General features: G+C 35.3%; 1 protein-coding gene across 1 annotated transcript; it reads left to right on the top strand.

Moving 5' to 3' along the window:
• The first annotated feature begins 1,329 nt into the window (after positions 1-1,329).
• SFT2D2 (SFT2 domain containing 2) lies at positions 1,330-15,677 on the top strand. The gene is made up of 9 exons (XM_026722403.2): positions 1,330-1,696; positions 3,772-3,858; positions 5,071-5,156; positions 5,340-5,421; positions 7,882-7,917; positions 8,012-8,070; positions 10,093-10,122; positions 10,791-10,833; positions 12,114-15,677. Exons 1-8 carry the CDS (start codon positions 1,634-1,636, stop codon positions 10,828-10,830), a joined length of 483 nt encoding a protein of 160 aa, XP_026578188.1. The 5' UTR covers positions 1,330-1,633; the 3' UTR covers positions 10,831-10,833; positions 12,114-15,677.
• Positions 15,678-19,509: the final 3,832 nt, after the last annotated feature.

Raw genomic sequence — 19,509 nt, 5'->3', positions numbered from 1 at the left:
GCTAAGAATGGCTTAGTGACTGTTCTTTCCTTCAATATGACATAATAAATATGAATATGTAAAAATAACAATAATGTTGCCTTAGAGTCTAACCTTATTGATAATTTATTGGATAATGCAGCCATTATTGTGATTGTCAGTAAAGCAGAAAAGTTTAATATTGCAGCAGTAATGGTGTAAATTTTTGATGCTGGTAGTCTCACTAAATAATAATATACCGGTTGATGTGACCTTCACATTATTCCCCTTCAGGGTAAATAATGTTAAACAAAGTACAGGAAAAAAAATAGCAACTGCTTTCTGTAGTCCTGTCCCCTAATGTCCTGTCCCATTGCCTTTCCAGCAATATTTCCTGCCAAACAGAAGCAAAGCCCTTTTCTATATACCTGCTCTGATATATTTTTAATATGGCACTTTAGTTCCACCAAATCTAAGCCATTTCTATAATTACAAAATCATCCTAATAATTGAAACCTAAAATGTTTCATTTTTTTTTCAATTTTGAGAAAAGTCAAAAAAAGTTTCTTAAGTAGAAATAAAAACTAAAACAGTCAATTTTGCCATCCCTTCTAACTCTCATCTTTACCATTCATTTTTCCACTGTGAGAAGTGTGTGTCTTTTCATCTTTGTAGTAATATTAAGATTCTTGCTGCTGTAAAAATAGATAATAAAATTCCAAATTTTCTTTCTAGTTGTTTATCCATCAAGCTTCTGTTTCACTTTATATTTATTTTAATAATCTTCTGAATTAAAGATTCAGTAACAGATTCAGAATAACAGGATGGGATTTTGGAAATCTTCTAGTCCAAAGTTTTCAAACTTGGCAAGTTTAAGACTTGTGGACTTCAACTCCCAGAATTCCTGAGCTAACATAACTGGAGGAGGAATTCTCGGAGTTGAAGTCCACAAATCCTAAAGCTGTCGAGTTTGAAGACCCCTGTAATCTAACCCAACCCCCTGCTCAACCCTATATCATTCCAGGCAAATGGCTTTCCAATCTCTTAAAAAGATCCAGTGGTGGAGAATCCACCACTTTTGGAAGCAGGCAGTAAAAATTGGATCCCAGAATTTTTTGTTTTTTTGTTTATCACAGGTGCATCAGATATGATCAAATGTATCCTTTTTACAGTTGTACTTCCAATATTCCCTTATACATATTTGACAATTTCTAACAGTTCAATTTATTCTCATGCGTTCTTCCATCTACAGCTCTCACTGCATTCTGCAATTAATCTTCAAGTCATATAAAACATAAAGCTTATTCTCAACGTCAGCAACTGTAAGATGTGTAAACTCCGGCACTTAGAATTCACCTGCTAGCATGCTGGGAGTTGAAGTCCACACATCTTACAGTTGCTGACGTTGAAAAACACCGAGCTAAACGTGTGAAGAAAAACGCCTCAAGACTAAAACTTCTACATGCGTAAGTGGGAAATTTCTACCCCAACTACATTTCCCGACTTGCATCGCAGCGGCGGGACGGGATGAGTAGTTCTGAAAGGCACCTGGCGGAAGCCTCTGAATGTTCTGTTTGCTGGGAGTTGTAGTCTTGCGAAGCTAGAGAAGGTTGATTGATGCGGGTGGAATCAACATAGGAACTGGCAAAACTCGGGAGTGCTTGGACCAGGAGGAATGGATAAATTAAAGCGAGTTCTCAGTGGGCAGGACGCGGAGGACCCTGGACCTTTGGCAGAAGTAAGCTTCTCTTTATTTCAACAGGATAAGGCGATGCCAAGTTACCACTTGCGTCGTCTTCTTCCGTTTAGGCTGTGTTTTCTTTGGATTTCTCCTTTGTCTGTTTCATCGTGTTTTGCTGCTCCTGTCCACCGCCAATGCTCCGTGTAGTCTCCCAAGTGTGCTCTTTCTGTCCACCCGCCTCCTCCTTTTCTTTTCCCAGAGATGTTTCAGAGTCTGTTTCTTACTTCTTGATACTGACAGCTTTTCTAATTAGGCTAGCAGCATATATGATTTACATTATTCCAGCGACCACAGTCGTTCTGGCTGAGTTTGGTGAAAGTTGTAATCTAAAACCTATTTACAGATGTCATTCTCTTCATTCTGCGAAGTTCTTGTGCTTTTAACTCTAGTGTGATCATCCTAATTTTGAATAAAGGCACTGTGCCCCCCCCCACACACACACATTATGGCTGTATTAGCAGGATGTACTTGAGTCATTAATAGTCACCTTTTAGTCTACTATGCTGAGTAAACATTTCTCCGGTTAGTTTATGGTACTGTATAGTGTAAATCCAGAAAAATGTGAAGGAATCTTGATTAGGGTAAACATGGATGAGTAGTATGTGCACACCTTTCTGTCAGTGCTTGAGTATTTACTTGTTTCGTTATTACACTTCCAACATTTTTAGCTTTTGACTCTGTGTGTGTGTGTGTGTGTGTTAGAAAAAGAAAGACAAGAATTGTTGCTCCTTAGTTTTAGAAAATTTGCCATTTCTTCTTTGGTACTTTATTTTGGTGAAATGAGTATCTTTATAGTTTCGTAAGTACTGAAAATGTATAAACTCCCATTTTGATAGATATTATGGCTAGAGAATTAAAAAGAGTTTTTAAATTTTTACCACATTTAAAATATGTCCCAGATATACTAAAGAGGTATCTGAAGCACTAAAACAGGATAGGATCTCAGGGGACGAAATTATGAAAAGGTTGTACCAGTAACAAGCAAATCACTCTGAGCAGTATTGACAAAGCACAAACACATAGGAACAAACAACAACAGGTTTGCAACTTAAATTGGTTATGAAAGTTATGGCTAAATTTGTGGTTTGATTACTAAGGGGAGTTAAAGCCAGTGTGGAGCACTGATTAACCAGTTTGACTGCCATTTGCAAAACCAGATTTGAGTCAGCCTTCAGCTTTGGAAGCATAGTAAATAGCTTTGGGCAGTCTTATATGAAGGGCCACAGATCTTTTCATGGCAGGAATTAGAAATGAGTAGTATTTAAAAAAACACAACAGCTTTATTTTGGACTACTTCAAAATACTGTACATTTATACAGTACATTTATTTACTACATTATTAGATTTATATCCTACATATATATGTACAATTCAAAGTGATGTACGCTGCTGCCTCCTGTTTTCCCCACTGCTCTATCTGGAAGATATTTTATTTTTCAATTAAAAATGAGAAACTCCAAAAACTTATTTAGCAGGTAGCTTCTAGTATTATAAAAACATGGTTTTAAATTTAAGCTAAAAACTAAAACTAGCAGTGATTGGGCATAACATATAAGAAGTAAAATAGCAGAAAGAGAGTAATTTAATGAACGTTGGTACTGTATAAATGTTAAAATGTTAATCTGATAGCTTATGAGAAAGCGAAAAGAAAGAAAATCCATGCAACAATGGAGAATATTTTAGAACTGAGAAAGTCACTAGTAAAAAAAACCTCAGCCAAATGTTACCACCCCTTAGTATGGATGAAACTTAAATGGAACCATTTTAATTTTAAAACATTTTAAAGAAGTTAGATACTTCCTTCTGTCACTAAGCTGTTAGGGAAAAAATACAAAGCAACAGCTACTATGTTGCTTGACATTGATGTTTGCTTATTAGAAAACTAAACAGAATCTCCTTGTTAATGCATAGGAGGACTGGGCACTGTTGGCTGAACTGGGAAACTGAAAAACAATCCTGGAAGAGGACAGTGGCAAAACTCTGCATAATGCTGCCAAAAAAGCTTCATAGATGCATTCACCAAGAACTGAATTGATTTGTCAGCATCCTTATTTTACTTTTAATATTTCCAGATAGCTGATGCAACTTCCTTAAGCTGGAGTACCAGATTGAAGGCCTTCATAGCTTGTTTTATAATAGGAGTTGTGTGTTCTGTTATGGTAAGTCTTTAATTTAATTTCTTCTATTCTTATCATAAAATTCTGCTCTTTTGGTACACTTATCACCTGCAGTACCAATACTTATTTTCAACTGCTTGTTACTGTACATGGATATACCCTAACTGAAGTACAACATGTGTTTTGACTGAATGGATTTTGATTTATTCACCATATAATTTTATATGAGTTGAATAGTTGCAAACCCTATGCATGTGCATTGAGATATAAGAATTCATATATTTTCAACTTTTCTAATTTAACTTAGAACAGCACAATTTCTAGGTTTAGGACTACCTGCAATCTCTTAAACAAGAATTCATCCAAAGGTTGCTGTGAAATCAGTTTAATCTGACAAAAGAGAAAAATAAGGATTGGATAACACTGACACACAGACACTTACACCGACATACCCACACACACTCGTATAACTTTTAGCCTTTTCATTAATTCATCCTATAGCCTAGTTTCTATGCATTTATTCATGAGTTCCACTCTACAAAAGCAGACCACAATCAAATATATCCTTGATGTTTTTCTTATTTTTAATGCCAAATATCTTTTTTCTTTCTTTCCACTTTCGTTTTATTCTTTTCTACATTCTAAACTACAATTTACCACATAAAATAGTCAAAACTTGCTTATTGAAACAAAAAATAAATTGTAGTTCAGTGAGTGTACTCACAAGTAAGTATACTCTGCAGTATACCATCTTGGCATATTTTTTCCTAGCCAAACCATACCTCTTCATCTCTTGAAGAAAACTACATTAATTGCCAAATAATTGACTGTAAAGCATGAATCAGAGGCTGCCTGCAGAATTCTTCTGTTCAGCCTCCTAGAGACTCTTTTCCATTTCCTCCCTGTTTGTGATTGCTGATCAGGGCATCTTCTGTGTCCATGGGGACACAGTCCATGTACTCAAAGCCAAGTTCCCTCTCCACCCAGTTGTACATGCTGTTTTGGCTGAGCAAGGATTAATATTCAAGAAGTTTGAGTTTGTTATTAATATGAGAATTGCTCCCTCTGAAAACAGGACTGTACATTATACATAGTAATGTTGTCTGAAGTTGTTTTATTTGAATATTTAGTGCTTTAACAAACAGACTCTGAGAATCAATAAGATAATTTGAATTTAATAACCCCTTATACTCTTACCTACAGGACAATATAAACATTTTTTACAGACTTCTTATTTCGTTTTCTCTCTTTTAGGGTTCATTTCTGCTATGGGTTCCCAAGAAAGGACCTATCTTGTTTGGAGTATTTTACACCCTGGGGAATATCTCCTCCCTTGGAAGGTAAATGATTCTTATTTTGAATTTGTAGATGATAAAATACTTTCAAATGCGTTAATGAGATTAGCATTAATAATACTTGAAATACATAACTCTACATAATGCATACTAATTTCTGCTGATTAAGTCAAAATATTTTTATTCTATATATTTGTTGAAGGTTACATTAATCTTTTTCTTCTGCAGTACCGTCTTTCTTATGGGACCAATGAAACAATTAAAAAGAATGTTTGAACCCACTCGTTTGATAGCTACAATTCTTATGCTTGTAAGTCATTTGTCTTTTTGATTTCTTAATGACTAATGAGAATGTTCAGTTCGATATTTTTTGTACAGAGGGGTATACATGGTTTCACAGATACTTTTTTCTTGTCTTTAAAAACCTTCATTTCCAATTGCACTGCAAAAATTACAAATTTAAAAAAGAAGAGCTTTTGCAGAAAAAAGCAAAATTGTAATATTCAATCTTTTAAGAGATTTATATATCTGACATCTCTTCTCCTTAAAATGACAAAGTTCTCTCCATCATCCTGTGATGCCAGTACCATAGTTCTTAGAAACTGATTTTTTAAAAAGTTCATCTGTTTGCCAAAAAAGTTTTCCCAATTCTTTTAAAGAAGTTTAGATAAATACCATTTTGCTTTTTAAAAATTGTTTTTGCTCATATAGATTACTGGATATAGATTACTGTAATTGTTTGTTAATGGCTCTTAAGGGTTTTTTAATAAGTGAGGCTTAATATAGGAAACTGCTTTTTTGTTGGAAAGAAATATACAAGATTTAGATACAAGATACACTCCAAACCATGGGAATACAATTATTAGGAATAATTGGGATCTTTTATTTAGAAGCTGAATTTGGGAAAGGCAATCTTCATTTAGTTCCATCTAAATTTCAGATGAAAAGTTATTCCAGGACCAGTGGTGGCAGCATCAAATCTTTTACCTGGGGGAACAACTACCGTGTTTCTCCAACAATACGGTCTCCCCCAATAGGAAGCCCCAACATGTTTTATCGGCATAAAATCAAATTAAGCCCCTCCCCCCAAATTAAGGCCTATATTAAACATGCGAAATGGGGGAGAATGGCAGGGGGACTTGCCATTACGAAGTACTTTTGTTGCATACCCGGATATGGTGCTGCCTGCATTGACTTTGGCGTTGGTAGGGCACTTTTATCAGGAGACCTTCCGCCACCGTTGCTTTCCCTTCTCCCCATGCTGTCACGGCATTTAGAGCAACGCCGCGGTGTTTGGTGCTGCCATGCACGGCCAGCCAGGGCTCCTCCCTGCAACCGGACCCCGTCGGAGACACTCGGCTTCAGGCGCTCCTGTCACCGCCTTCCCTTCGCCTTCGAAGGCAAAGCCAATTCTTTTAAAAATGATGTCCTACTACCAGTACGACAAAGCCTCCCCTGCCCAAGAGGGCAGCCCAACCCCACGTGGGGAGGTGAATCTCCCAGGGCAGCAGTGCAGGATTGGGCCACCCTGGGAGAAGCGCCCAGCCACCATCCCTGCCTGGTGCCAGGCAAGCACGAAGAGCTACGCCTGGGGCACCCAGCGCAGCTGACAGGCAGGCCCTCCTGCCCGGTGGCAGAGCTCTCACCAAGGCAGCGATCACCTCCCTGCTGGGCCCTCCACTCATCCTGCGAGGGCTGCGCCAGAGCCGTGCAGGCTGTGCAGAGCTGGGAAAGTGAGCCACGGGTGCGCGCCCGCCTGCCAAGCGAAAGAGCAGGGCCGACCTGAGCTTGGCTTCCTTCCCAAGTCCCTCCAGCCCGAACCCGAAGGGGCCACCAGGAGAGGCCACCCGAGGCAGTGATAGCACCCACCCATCCCTGGACAGGGAGGCAAGGCAACGGCCTGCGCCATGTCCTCCGAGCTGAGCCCCGCCGAGTCAGCGCCTCTGCCCGATGCCTGTGCTGCTGCAGCGTTTGGAGCTGCCGGCGCATTTGGAGATGCGTGGGGATGGGAACGGGCTGGGTGAGGGGTGGAAAGGATGGGCGGCTTTGGGGTCTCTCCACTGGATCTGCCAGCCAGGGAAGCAGTGCTGCTGTCGCCTCGCCTCCCTGTCCGCTATCACTGCCTCGGGCAGCCTCTCCCGGTGGCCCCTTTGGGTTCGGGCCGGAGGGACTTGGGAAGGAAGCCATTTGCAGATTCTCTGTTTGCTTCATCATTGCTATCTTTAAAATATACATATCATAAACATGAACCATTATAGAAAATCGGGGTATAGGAATTGTTTTGCTTTGCAAATGGGAGGTTTTAGGTTGTTGCTTACTTTTTAATGTTATTGTAAATGGATCTCTATATTATTGCTGCTATAGTATTTGGACATGGGTTTAATCTTTCAAGAAAAGGCGCTGTAATACTTTACCCAGTATTTTATTTCGATTATGCCTTCTATCAATAGGTATAACTCCTAATTAATTTAGAACTTAGAAAGTACATACTTGCAAAAAAGAAAATTTAGATTTGGCCTGAACCAGAAACTTTTATGTTTTCTGGGGATAAAGAGCAATTATAAACACATCTGCTTTTTAATTATTTACTTCAAGATTAAGTACTTGTACTATAAGTACTATTATATAGTACTATTACTATTAAAGCAACGCTTATGTGCTTCCTTAAATAAATTAAATTTATTTAGTCCATTTATTTATTTATTTATTTTGTAGCTATTATATTAGATAGCATTTCTTATTCAAATACTTTCTTTATATATTTTTTTAGTTATGCCTCATATTAACTCTATGTGCAGCTTTCTGGGTAAGTAATCAAATTTACAATGTGACTGATATGTTTTAATAAAATTATTTGTAAATAATTGCTGTCTAAGTTATAACTACCTTTTTCTTTTCAGTGGCATAATAAGGGGCTTACTATCCTCTTTTGCATTTTACAATTCTTTGCCTTGGCATGGTATGTATCACCTCATTTTTCTTGGCTTGTTTTCCTGTGTACATAAATTGTTGGCAATAATTGAAAGTTCTTGTGCATCTAGGAACAAAAGCCTTTCTTATATCTTTCATAGACCTTGCATCCTTTTCACATAAAGTATACCATAATGAAGCCAAGATATTTTCTTCTAATTCCCTAGGAATTTTGAAGGCATTGCCCTAAGTATCTGTTTTCACTGGATTTCACATGAGAAAACATGTCCACATTTGCATATAATGCAAAGGCAGTGATTGGCAGGATTGCATGAACATTTGATCTCTTACCTGATGAGATTTGACTCACTGTGCATCTGACCTCCTGGTTATTCCCGGCATATAAATCTTAGTTCTAACGTTTTATTAAAGAGTCGGTTTGAGGTAATATTTAAAGGTTACAGGTTAGAAACCAGGAGACTACTCAGCCTTAGGTATAAAACCAGCTGGGTGACTTTGAGCAAGTCACTCTCTCTGTCACTTTCCACAATTTTAGAAAAAGGGCACTTCCAGAATCTTGGGGGAAAAAACCCTACATGGATTAGTCTATAGTTTGCTAATTTAAAATCTTCAGTGTTTTCTAGTAAAACAAATAGTTTGTGGGATTCAGAAGGGACCAAACTGAATAGTAAAGCAGATTTCAAATGAATATTTTAGCCATTTCCAAAAGCTCTTGCAGTAGTTAAAAGGACAATAACCTAGTTTAAAGTACAAAACTCGTTTGCGCTCAGGATCTTTTTAAAAATCTGTTTAAATCTTTATGTTACACTTAATCAAATTACGAGTTTTTCTTGTAAACAGGTCTCAGAATTAAACTTCTAGCTTAAATCCTCCAAATATTAGTAGACTAAGATAAAAACAACTTGATCCTAACTAAAAGAGAAATCAGACTTCAATCAAGATATGAGGATCAGATAATTTTTCAATATACTCAAACTTTTTTAAAAAAAAAATCACTGGAATACCAAAAAGTTTTCCAATGATATCACTGAAAATCCAGAAGAATAACGTTTCCTTTTTCATATGAAATTAGCTAAAAAAAACAATGGGTCTGCCAATCCCATAAAACTTTCTCAATTGTTTATCAAGCTTCTTAAAATACTGAAGATAAATTAAACTTGGATTTCATACACCTGCATATGTATATATGAAAATCAGTTTAGATGCTGCATTCATTTTAACATATTTTTTCCTGTAAACTCATTAGGATATGCAGCCATTCATACATATGATGACTTAAACATTTAATAATGTTTAGCTCATTAAAACAGTTTTTACTGGAATTAATATTTGAAGATATTTAAGAACATATGAATAATAAATCCATTCTTGTAGATTTCCTAAAATAATTTGGATTTGAATGAAAACATATTATTTATTTTGTTGAATAACCTACTAATTTAGCAATGTTGAACCAAATATATAATAGCAATCTATGTTTAATTCCTGTTACATTGATACCCTAGATCTTCTTTGATTATCTAATAAAATAGGTTATAATTCCACTATCAACTTTTATGTGAATGGAGATGAATTACTTTCTTGACATAGTTTCTTATTCCCACTAACTCTCTTCGTCCAATATAATGAAAACTTCACATAATCTCTATAGAATGAAAATCCATGGCAGACATAGTTGGGGGCATATACCTACATTTCTGCTTACATGCAATGAAATATGATATTACAAATGTTGTGACAAAGTTCATATCTTAAATGCGTAGTATTTATCTCCTTGATCAGCCATGGCCAAAGTGACACAGAGAAAGTTCTGTTGCCCTTATTCTCTGGAATTTCATTCCTTGTCACTTGCTACTCTAGAAGTCAGCCTTATATAAATTGATTTTAAAATTAAAGCAATGCTTAGTCTTGGCACACTGCAGTGCAGTAGATATCTGCTGCCAGCATCTGAGTTCAGCCATGTGTAATGTAGGGTGTTAACAATATTGAATTGTGAGAGGAAGGTGATTTTCTTTGTTCTTGCTAATGATTTGTCCTATTCCTTTTCTAGGTACAGCATTTCCTACATACCATTCGCAAGGTAATCTTGATTGCCCCCATTTTGTTCATGGGACAAAATGGGACAAAAACACATTTCTTCCGTGATTCGTATGGGTTGGAAAGTCAAACTAACCTAATGAAAAGCTGTTCTGTGTGGCAGAAATCCAAGAATTACTTATAAAAACTATATATTTCCTGGGAGGAGTGACCTACATGATTGTTTTAGTGAAATACTGCCATCAGTATAGAGTTACTTTATAAGTGGATGCTGAAAAGTTTTAATCTATATTATGACAAAGGAAGATGAAGAAAGGAAAGAATATGGAGACTTATAGGTATATGGTTAATTCAGAGAGTAGCATTGGACAACTCTAACTAGTTTGAAGAAAAAAAGAATTGACAAATATAGAATTATGATACTGAGGACTTTCTGTGTAATAAATATCAAGATTACTCATCAGGATTTCATGGGAGATATGAATTTTGAGATTGGATTAAAAGGAAATATAGAGAGAGCTTGTTTGGTGTGGTTGGTTTAAATAAGGTAGGTCCTAGATTCATATGCCACCTTAAGTCATAATATAGATCATTGGATTTGTGCTTAGCAAAACCCTGTTAGTTGCAGCTTTGCTAACGAACTAAACCTAAAATATACTGGTGTTGTCTAAGTCTAGTCACCTTTAGCTTCATCAGCATTTCTTTCCACAGGGATGCTGTGAAAAAATGTTTTGCTGCATGCCTCACATAACAGGTAAACAAACAACCTAATAACTTAAAGAAGATACAGTGACTGGTACATTAGAGTAAAATGGTTATATCCTTATTTTTAGCCATGTTCATCTTAATTTATAGTAAAGAAAAGGACTCTAAAAACATTTGGAAGGGCCTTGGAGAGATGTTTCGATATTGCATGCAGCCTTTTTGAGGTAGTCTGAAAACGTTATGCAAAATTCAGAAGTACAGAACACAACACTGAGGAGAAGAAACCATGCGTATTGCAATATCCTAGGGATCTGATTTTCTGTCCAGGTTAGGGAAGATGGGCAAGTCCTCATCAGTGTTCCTTGGATAAGTTCTATTAGGCAAAGTGGCCCTTTCAGGACGCATCAGAGTTGGGGAAGTCCATTGTAAAGGAGATGGAATGTTGAGGTCATCAGCTAATAAGCAGATGGAAAGTTGGGGTGTTTCAATTTCTTACTATGTTATAGTTCCTTTATTAGGATTCCTTGGGCTGTACTGTTAGCTGTCAAGGACGCTTCTGCCCTCTGTTTTAGGTGGGAGCTTTGGGGCAAGGGAGGGTCAATTTGGGTCTGATGGAATTGGGCAAAAAGAGGAGTTGGATTTGGCTCTGGTAACGTTCAAAAGAGACGAATTAAAAGGGTGCATCCTCCATTTTGTTTGTTAGATATATTTTCTCCACTCCAGAGAACATGGAGTTTAGGATGTCTTTTTTTAAAAGGGGAAAAAAGGGAGGGGGGGAATAGTCCGCAATTCACTGTGAGGATTAAAATAATGTCCTAAAGTAAAACAGGTTTATTAAGGTATAGATTCCTTTAATTAACCTCTACATAAAATAAGGCAGTTTTAAGGATGTTATAATACCTATTTAAATGTTTCCATCTTCTTCATTTAACGTTATAGAATAAGCAATTGCAGATGTGATATTTTACACTCATGTTATGATGGGCAGTAAAAGCTATGATTTTTCTAGTTAGTAAACTTTTTTTTAATTTTCAAAAGCTTTTCTACATGTGAGTTCTAGTCCAAGGGCATATATCAGCAGCTGAATTACAAACTAAAGAACAGATTGTTGGAGGGATGCAATGTTTTTTAAAAAGGGATATGCATTTCTGTTTATTCCCAAAAATGCCTTCTGTTACTGCAGTTAATATATTCTATTACCAACAGTGTATTCCTATTTGAAACTGCAATATACTTTCTAGAAAAACAGTTTTCTGCCTTTCATAAGATAAATCAGATAATTAATGGAGAAATTACTTATAAAACTTTTGGTTTGGCTGCTTTTTGCAGGTTAAGGTGGCTATCTTCTTACACTGAGGACTACAACACCTGCACAACCAAATGATTCTTGAAACAGCACACACCTGCCTAAGAACAAAGCATTAACGTGTTAACACGTTAATCAGAAGACAAAGATACCATATATTCTTTTGAAGATAACACATTTTATGAAAATTTCAAGATAAATTGTGTCTCGTCTTCACTTGCAAATTAATACTTAATGTGTGCCACAAACAACTTTTCTTCAGATGATTTTATTTTGGAAATAAAATGGATATTCTAGTAATTGTGAAAGGGATGGGTGACATTTTATTACTTTTTATCAAGAGGTTTCTATCAAAAAGTCCTTAGGACAGATTACATTTTGGAAAACATTAGCTAAGCATGTAGTGAATTTTTCTCCATAACATTCTTTTAGTTACTTGCTATCAAAATACCATTTCTAAATGTCTCTTTTAGTTCTAAAAATCTGATTGCAAATTGTATTAGAGAAGTTCCTGGAATTTGTTGTCTAATAGGACAGCAAGTACAATTCCTTTCTTTAAAGTACATGAATTAGTGTCTGATAAGCAAGATAATCTGGGAGAAAAGTGGGAGTTATAAAAATAGATAAATTGATTTCTCCAAACATTTATGTTTATGGACTTTTGCACATGTGGCCTTGAAATGAAATAAAATCTAGACTTCTGCCTTTATTGCTAACTTATATTCTGAAAAATTTCATCTCTTCTTGATGCCATTGCAGTGCCTCTCTCATTTGTATTTTCATGTTGAACAGATATGACTTGTATAACTCAAAAGTGTACCATATTCTAATTGGGGAGACAAACATCTCAGATTTTGAGTGCCTTCTTTTCTCATCCTATCTCCCCCCCAATATCTTATGTTTGGTTGTATGATCACTCTGTATAATCATATTATGTTTCATGCTTTGATTTCCCAATAGGATAGTATCCTGGGATTATTTAAACTGCCAGATGCTGGCATATTGACCATTTTTGCTGCATTCCTTTTTTTCTCCTTTTTGCATTGGCGTATTCCTTGGTTATTTCCCATAAGAAGTAAAAATAGTATGTGTACATGTTAAGAATTATTTGATAGTTTTTGCAGTTGGTTATCTTGATACTATGCTATACTTATTTTTAAAAAAATCCAATAATTTTGCCTTTGGTGGAATTTATGAACTGTAATCATTCATTGCCCAAAGAAAAACAATTTACTATCTATGTTCATTATACTTCCTGTTCTGCTCTCTTTTGTCTTTTGAAAGAGACTAATACAGGATATCAGAACACAGAAATTTCCAAGTGAGAAGTAGCCACATTAATTCTGTTTTTGTACACAATGGAATCAATGTTTGTATCAGTCTAACTAGTTTAGTATAGCTCTATAATTGTGTTGTGCTGCTTACCAAGCAAGCATATTTGTAGATTTGTAAGCTTGATATTTGTGAAATAATTCACTTTTATTATAACTTTTATTATGAATGAAGCACAAAATTTTATACACTGATTGTAAATGAATACAGGTCAGGCAATTCTAAGTAATGTATTAAAATTAGGTCTACTAGACCTCGGTTTTCAGAAATGAACAGATATGATTCTTTCCTACATCTGCTTTTTGTGGAAACGTTTAAATTTATCACTGCTTACAACGTAAAACTATCCACATCTGTACATTATAAATTTTGAATATATTCTATAGATATTTAAGTATATATATTTAATAGGTTTTTATAGTGAAGCAATGTGTAATTCTTAGTGATAGTGGTAATTGCAAACTCTCTCTTATAGTAGACTGTTGAGACACAAGGAGGAAGATTGGGGACAACATTCTAAAAGATACAAGTCTCTTACTTGTTTCGGTGGTAAATTGTGCTGAACAATTTAACACTAAGTTCATATATTCTGTCTTGATTTTTAGGGTCACTTGAATATAATGTGATAAATTATTGTATAAACTTAAAGGATTTTATGAAGCTCCCTTGATTCCCCCCTCCCCCAGGATTTTCTAAATGTGTATTCTTTCTTTTGAATACCAGCTGAGATCATCTTTCCATTTTCCTTCTCAATGTCTTCAGATAATTTAATTTAACGTAACATGTATTGCTGTTACTGATGTGCAATGCATCTTATGTCTATTTCTGTTAGAATAACAGAAGGATAGTAATAGAAATGCTGGAAAATGCAAACATCCACAATAAGAAATTTATTACTTTATGAAAACAACTGGATTGAATCCCACTGAGACATACAGCTATCAGTTCCTGCCTTTACATCTTGGTGCTTCATGTTTGCCTTCTCCAACTTGAGGGTCTCCAAGCTGAAACAAAATCCCCTAACTTCCTAATCAGCATGAAGTCCTCATGGAGCTGTCAAACTGGGAAACAGCGCTTAAGAAGGGTAGCAAATGAGAAACAAAGCCCTTTAAGTATATTTTGTCCAGCCGTTAAATCTTTGAAGAAACAATTGTACAATATGTCTGTCTGAAGTAGAAGGCTTATTTTGGGGAGAGACTAAGATAATTCCAGTTGCTAGGGCTAGGCCAATAGTAAGATCTTGCATTTTAAGACAAATAAATGCTCTATCTTGTCTGACACTTAAATTGTTACAGTACATATCCAACACTAATTGAATTCGTAAATTCAATTTGAATAACTTCCAATTTTTGACCTTGCTGAATTCTTGTTAGGTATATTTTTACATATGTTTAATATAATATTATTAAAGATATTGAATGTCTTGTAAGAATATCATCTCTTAGTTATTTCTTTTCCCTGCTAAATATGCATTAAGGGAACAAAGGCATTATTGTCTTAATATGGTTATATGGCCTTTTAATAACTTTCTCTCTAAGTCAATGTTCAGCCTTTATGTTCTAGTAAATGTAGAATAAGATAGCTTTTCTTGTAATTTTTCCCACTCCCTCATATTGTCAATATGTTAAATCACTTATCTTTGTGCATTATTACTGTACTCTTTATGATAAACTGCCTTAATTGCAAGTGTGCTAGTTTTATCCTCTAAAGTATTTCCACAGCTAAATATAAGTAACGTGATCTGTTAGAGATATCTATTTATTTGAGGGGGCATGGAAAATGAAGTGCCTACCTCTATATTCTGACCCAGTCATGTTAGCAGGATTTCCATAATAGAGTTGTGCAAAGTGTTCAAAAGAGTTACTTACTTTTGAAGAGTAAATAGAGTGCAGAAGAGTCCAAATGAATCATACCTCTTCAAACTATTAAATCAGTTTGCGCAAAGCTTAAAGACAGAACTTAAAAACTTCTTTGGCTCGAAGCAGTCATACAAGGCTTGTTAAAGACACAGCTACTTTAATAAGCCAAAGATGGGTTCTTCTTTGGTGTAACAGCAGAAAAAATACATCTCTGTTGAATGTTTTCCAGAACCCTTGTAATAAGCTATTGATTTTTTTGTTTGAAAAAACATTCCATTTTTGTACACTGGCTTTTCTCTGTGCTGGAAATTTTGTTTGCCTTAGAAGAAAATATTGTTTGAAAGGAACTCTTTTTCAGTACCATATCACCTGTAATAAAAGTGTTTTCACAATGTTTGTCTGTCTGTATTGTGTTTTTCCTAAAGTAAACTTTGTTGAAATATTCAGAATTGTGAAACCTGCTACTGAAGCCATATCTTCTGAGAACACATTGCTGTTGTCAATATACTGTAATAATCATGTTGGTTTTCATGTTTATGAGTTGGAATGTGAATAGTTGAAATTATCCAAAAATTCCTGGTTCATAAAGAGTATTATGTGGGAAAATAGATCCATTAAAGCTGTCTGAATTTTGATTATATTTTATAAAATGATATACAATAGATATTGATATGGTGTTAAAGCTTTAGATAAAACCTTTTTAAAATAAAACTTCATAGTTTAACAATATTTCAAATCAACTTTACTGATAATCACTGATAAAATAGGTATAGATGAAGGAATTAAATGGTAAATTCAACAGAAATCTAAGTTGTCACTATATAAAATTAATCTGAAAATAATTGGACAAAAGTTGTTGGTTATAATGCAAATTTGTCAGTAAAGCCTAATATTTCTATGAAAGTAATTTGATTTCTCCGTAATACTTAGTTAACTTAAAGGTTATTACAGATACATGTTAACTACCAGTAACTATCTTTAAAAACCAGTGGCCTATACTTAAAATGCGTGGCTTTTAAAAAATTTCTGAAATATTTAACCTGAAGGTCAGTTCTGCTTCTCCGTAATTGTTACTCCATGTGAGAGCCAATTTGGTGTAATGGTTAAGGCATCAGAGTAGAAACTGGAAATATATGAGTTCTAGCCCTGCCTTCAAGATGAAACCAACTGAATGACCTTGGGCTAGTCCCTTTCTATCAATCCTAGGAAGGAGGCAATGGCAAACCACTCCTAAAAAACCTTGGCAAAAAATTGGAAAGATTGACAGGAAGACAAACATGCTCTGAACAAATAGGTCTCTTAATAGTTTACATTTGAATACAAAAATTCCATCTTGATATTTAGTTTATCCTAGTCAGAAGTGAGTGAGGTTTATATGAAATGCTGGAGAATCAAACCCAACTTCTGGCACTTTTATAAACATGGCATTGGCCATGTTATTTATTTTTTCCAACCATACAGAAGTGATTTGCCACTTCCTTATTCTGGGATGCTTTTCAATTTTCTAATAAGCTCTGGACCATTTACTTTCTCTGCTGTTTTGCCAAGTGCTAACAAAGTTTACCCTGCTTACCTATCTGGTTGCACCAATGTACCAATTAGCAGAGATCTAATTTGCAGAGGATTTCCCCCTGTTAGATTTGTTCAACTATTTGTCATTCATATAGAGCACAAACTTGATAAATGGAGTTTTATAAGTAGACTGAGGCAGAGAAACATTTTCAGAAATGTGTTTTGGTTGCTTCAGCAGAACCAAGAAATAATCAACAAATCAATCTGAAATTCTTTGAAGCGAACAGCTCTTTACATATAGCAGGGAAAAAAATAAAATATGTTTCCTCTTTAACTGATATTTAATAGCTGTACTTTCCTACAGACTTTTTTTACTGACTCTAATAATATAATAGAAAATTCTTGGTCAAATGAAATCCATGAGAAACTAACTCATTCTTTCCATCTCCTGTCCCATTTGAATGGATTCTCTTCCCTGAACATTCAGTTCCAGAAGCTAGGAAACTAAATATCTATCTAGCCATGACATCCAATGCCGAGACATAATTACAAAGGACAAAAAGACAGCAGGTTTTCTGGCGTTCTTTAATCAAGGTTTGACACCATCAGTAATTATTGGACTTGAAGTGATTTAGAAAAGATTAGTCTTTTCATTACTTTAGCAGACATATTCAAGAAAAGGGCCAATTAACTTCTGCTGGTGACCGAGGTTCACAGGCAGCAGGGCTTATGTATAGCAATAATGTATAGGTAAATGTTAATAGCATATAAAAAATTCTATTTTTATAAATTTCAGAGAAGCTGACAGTCTGGATGAACCATCAGTCCACTTATTTGCATAAAGTCTGGAAAGTTTAAGTCTTGCCAAACATTTACTTTTGATTCATTCTGTTGTTAAGAAATACTTTATGCACTGAGCCCTAGAAATTAAAGGCTATTAGGTATCATGCTGATAAGTCTAATTTAAGACATCCCATTAATAATGACAGGTGTTTCAAGAGTCCAACCAGTGGCAGCATCTTACCAACCTTGCCGATTTCAGGAAGCTTAGCAGGATTACAACTGATTAGTACTTGGATGGTAAAACCATCAGGAACATGAGGTCAGTAAGCTTGATAAGGAAGCTGAGGAATCATCTTGAAAGAAGACTACAGAACACCATTTCCACATTGTTCCAAGACACCCACATCATTATAGCATCACTATTGTGAGTGTAGTTTATTGCTATTCTCAGGAAAATTTATTTCTAGATAGGGTCAGTAAATACTGATTCTACCCTCCATAAAATTTATGAAGAAGCAGTGAATCCAGTTATTAGTAATGATATTTGATGCCTCCTCAGGAAACAGTTGTCCTAAAAATAATATTTATTTAATTTAACTGTCATTAAAATAATAATTGGTAGGCTCTCTTAGTATTTTTGGTTTAGTTTGTGGTATAATGATCAGAGCAGTGTTAGGTGCTGCTACTTATTTATCAGCAAAAATATTTCTTTTTCATAGAGAGCATGATTTCCATACAACACCCTTGTGAGCATTGGGAAAAGTTTTAGGAACAGAAACAGGAAGATAAAAATACTTTGGGAAGTATTATACTTTGGGAAGTAAAAATACTTTGGAAATACTTTCCTTTATATTGGGAAGATAAAAATACTTTGCAAATAGCATTCAGTCTATGAACCAAAGGTTCTTAATCCAACAGACTTGTTAATTCATTTTCCTTAACACCTGTTCACTTGAAGTGGTTTATCATATTCACCTCCTAGATTTGAGTCATATATTTCACCCTCTTGCTACTAAAGCAAGCAGCCAGAAGCAGGATATTTAGTTAATGCCCTTCTGTACAAATATTCATTAGAAGAAATCCATGTAGCTCAGAGTTAAACTGTGTAGCCTGTCAGGTACAAAGACCCAGGTTCACATGTGAAGGCCCAATAAAACTGATTTATTGCTGAAAAGTTTATGCACAGGAATTTCTCAACCAACAGTTAGTACCTGCTTGGAGTTAAATAGGCGTCCATAGAAATCAAGAGAGTTGGATTTAGCTCACTTATGGTATATAATGATTCTGGGCTGATTCTTCCTTTAATCCTACCCTCAAGCTTTCCCAATCCTACGGAGTCCTTGGTGCTTTCTGAGGTAGTTGTTTGCTTGCAGATGTTTCATCATCTGATTAAGTAACATCATCAATGCTTGATGATATTTGCTCTCTGCTTATTTAGAATTACAATATTAATGAGATGGACAGCATAGTAATTTAATAAATAATAAATAAATAATAAAGAAAGTACTTGCATTGGGAAGCATGGATTCTCCTTGACCAAGAAGAAAAGTGGTTCCTTGATTTCTTCTTGAATCAAGAAAACCATACCCCCAGCAACCTGGCAAAGCATGATATGTATATAAAAAAGGAGCAAATCCCACACTCACTACCTGTAGCAATGATGATGTTACCCAGTCAGGTTATGAAATATCTGTGGGAAAACAATCAAACTCAGAGAGCACCAAGGATTCCATGATCAACAGCTTTTCCTCAGTGGTCAATATTCAGTGGTAGATAGCCTATTGGCAGATGGTAAATAATTATCCATTTTAAATGAGAGCATGAACAAGAAACATTAGAATATACATCCTCTCTTCATCACCTCATTTTGGGGTTGGAATCTCAATGCCACATGTGGTCTATGAGCACTTTCTTTTGGCATCAACATGGTATT

This window comes from Pseudonaja textilis, chromosome 7 (assembly GCF_049901715.1).
Source record: "Pseudonaja textilis isolate UNSWEBS1 chromosome 7, rPseTex1.2, whole genome shotgun sequence".
Classification (NCBI taxonomy): domain Eukaryota; kingdom Metazoa; phylum Chordata; class Lepidosauria; order Squamata; family Elapidae; genus Pseudonaja; species Pseudonaja textilis.
Note: the sequence above shows the minus strand (reverse complement) of the source record. Positions and strands in the feature narration are given on the sequence as shown.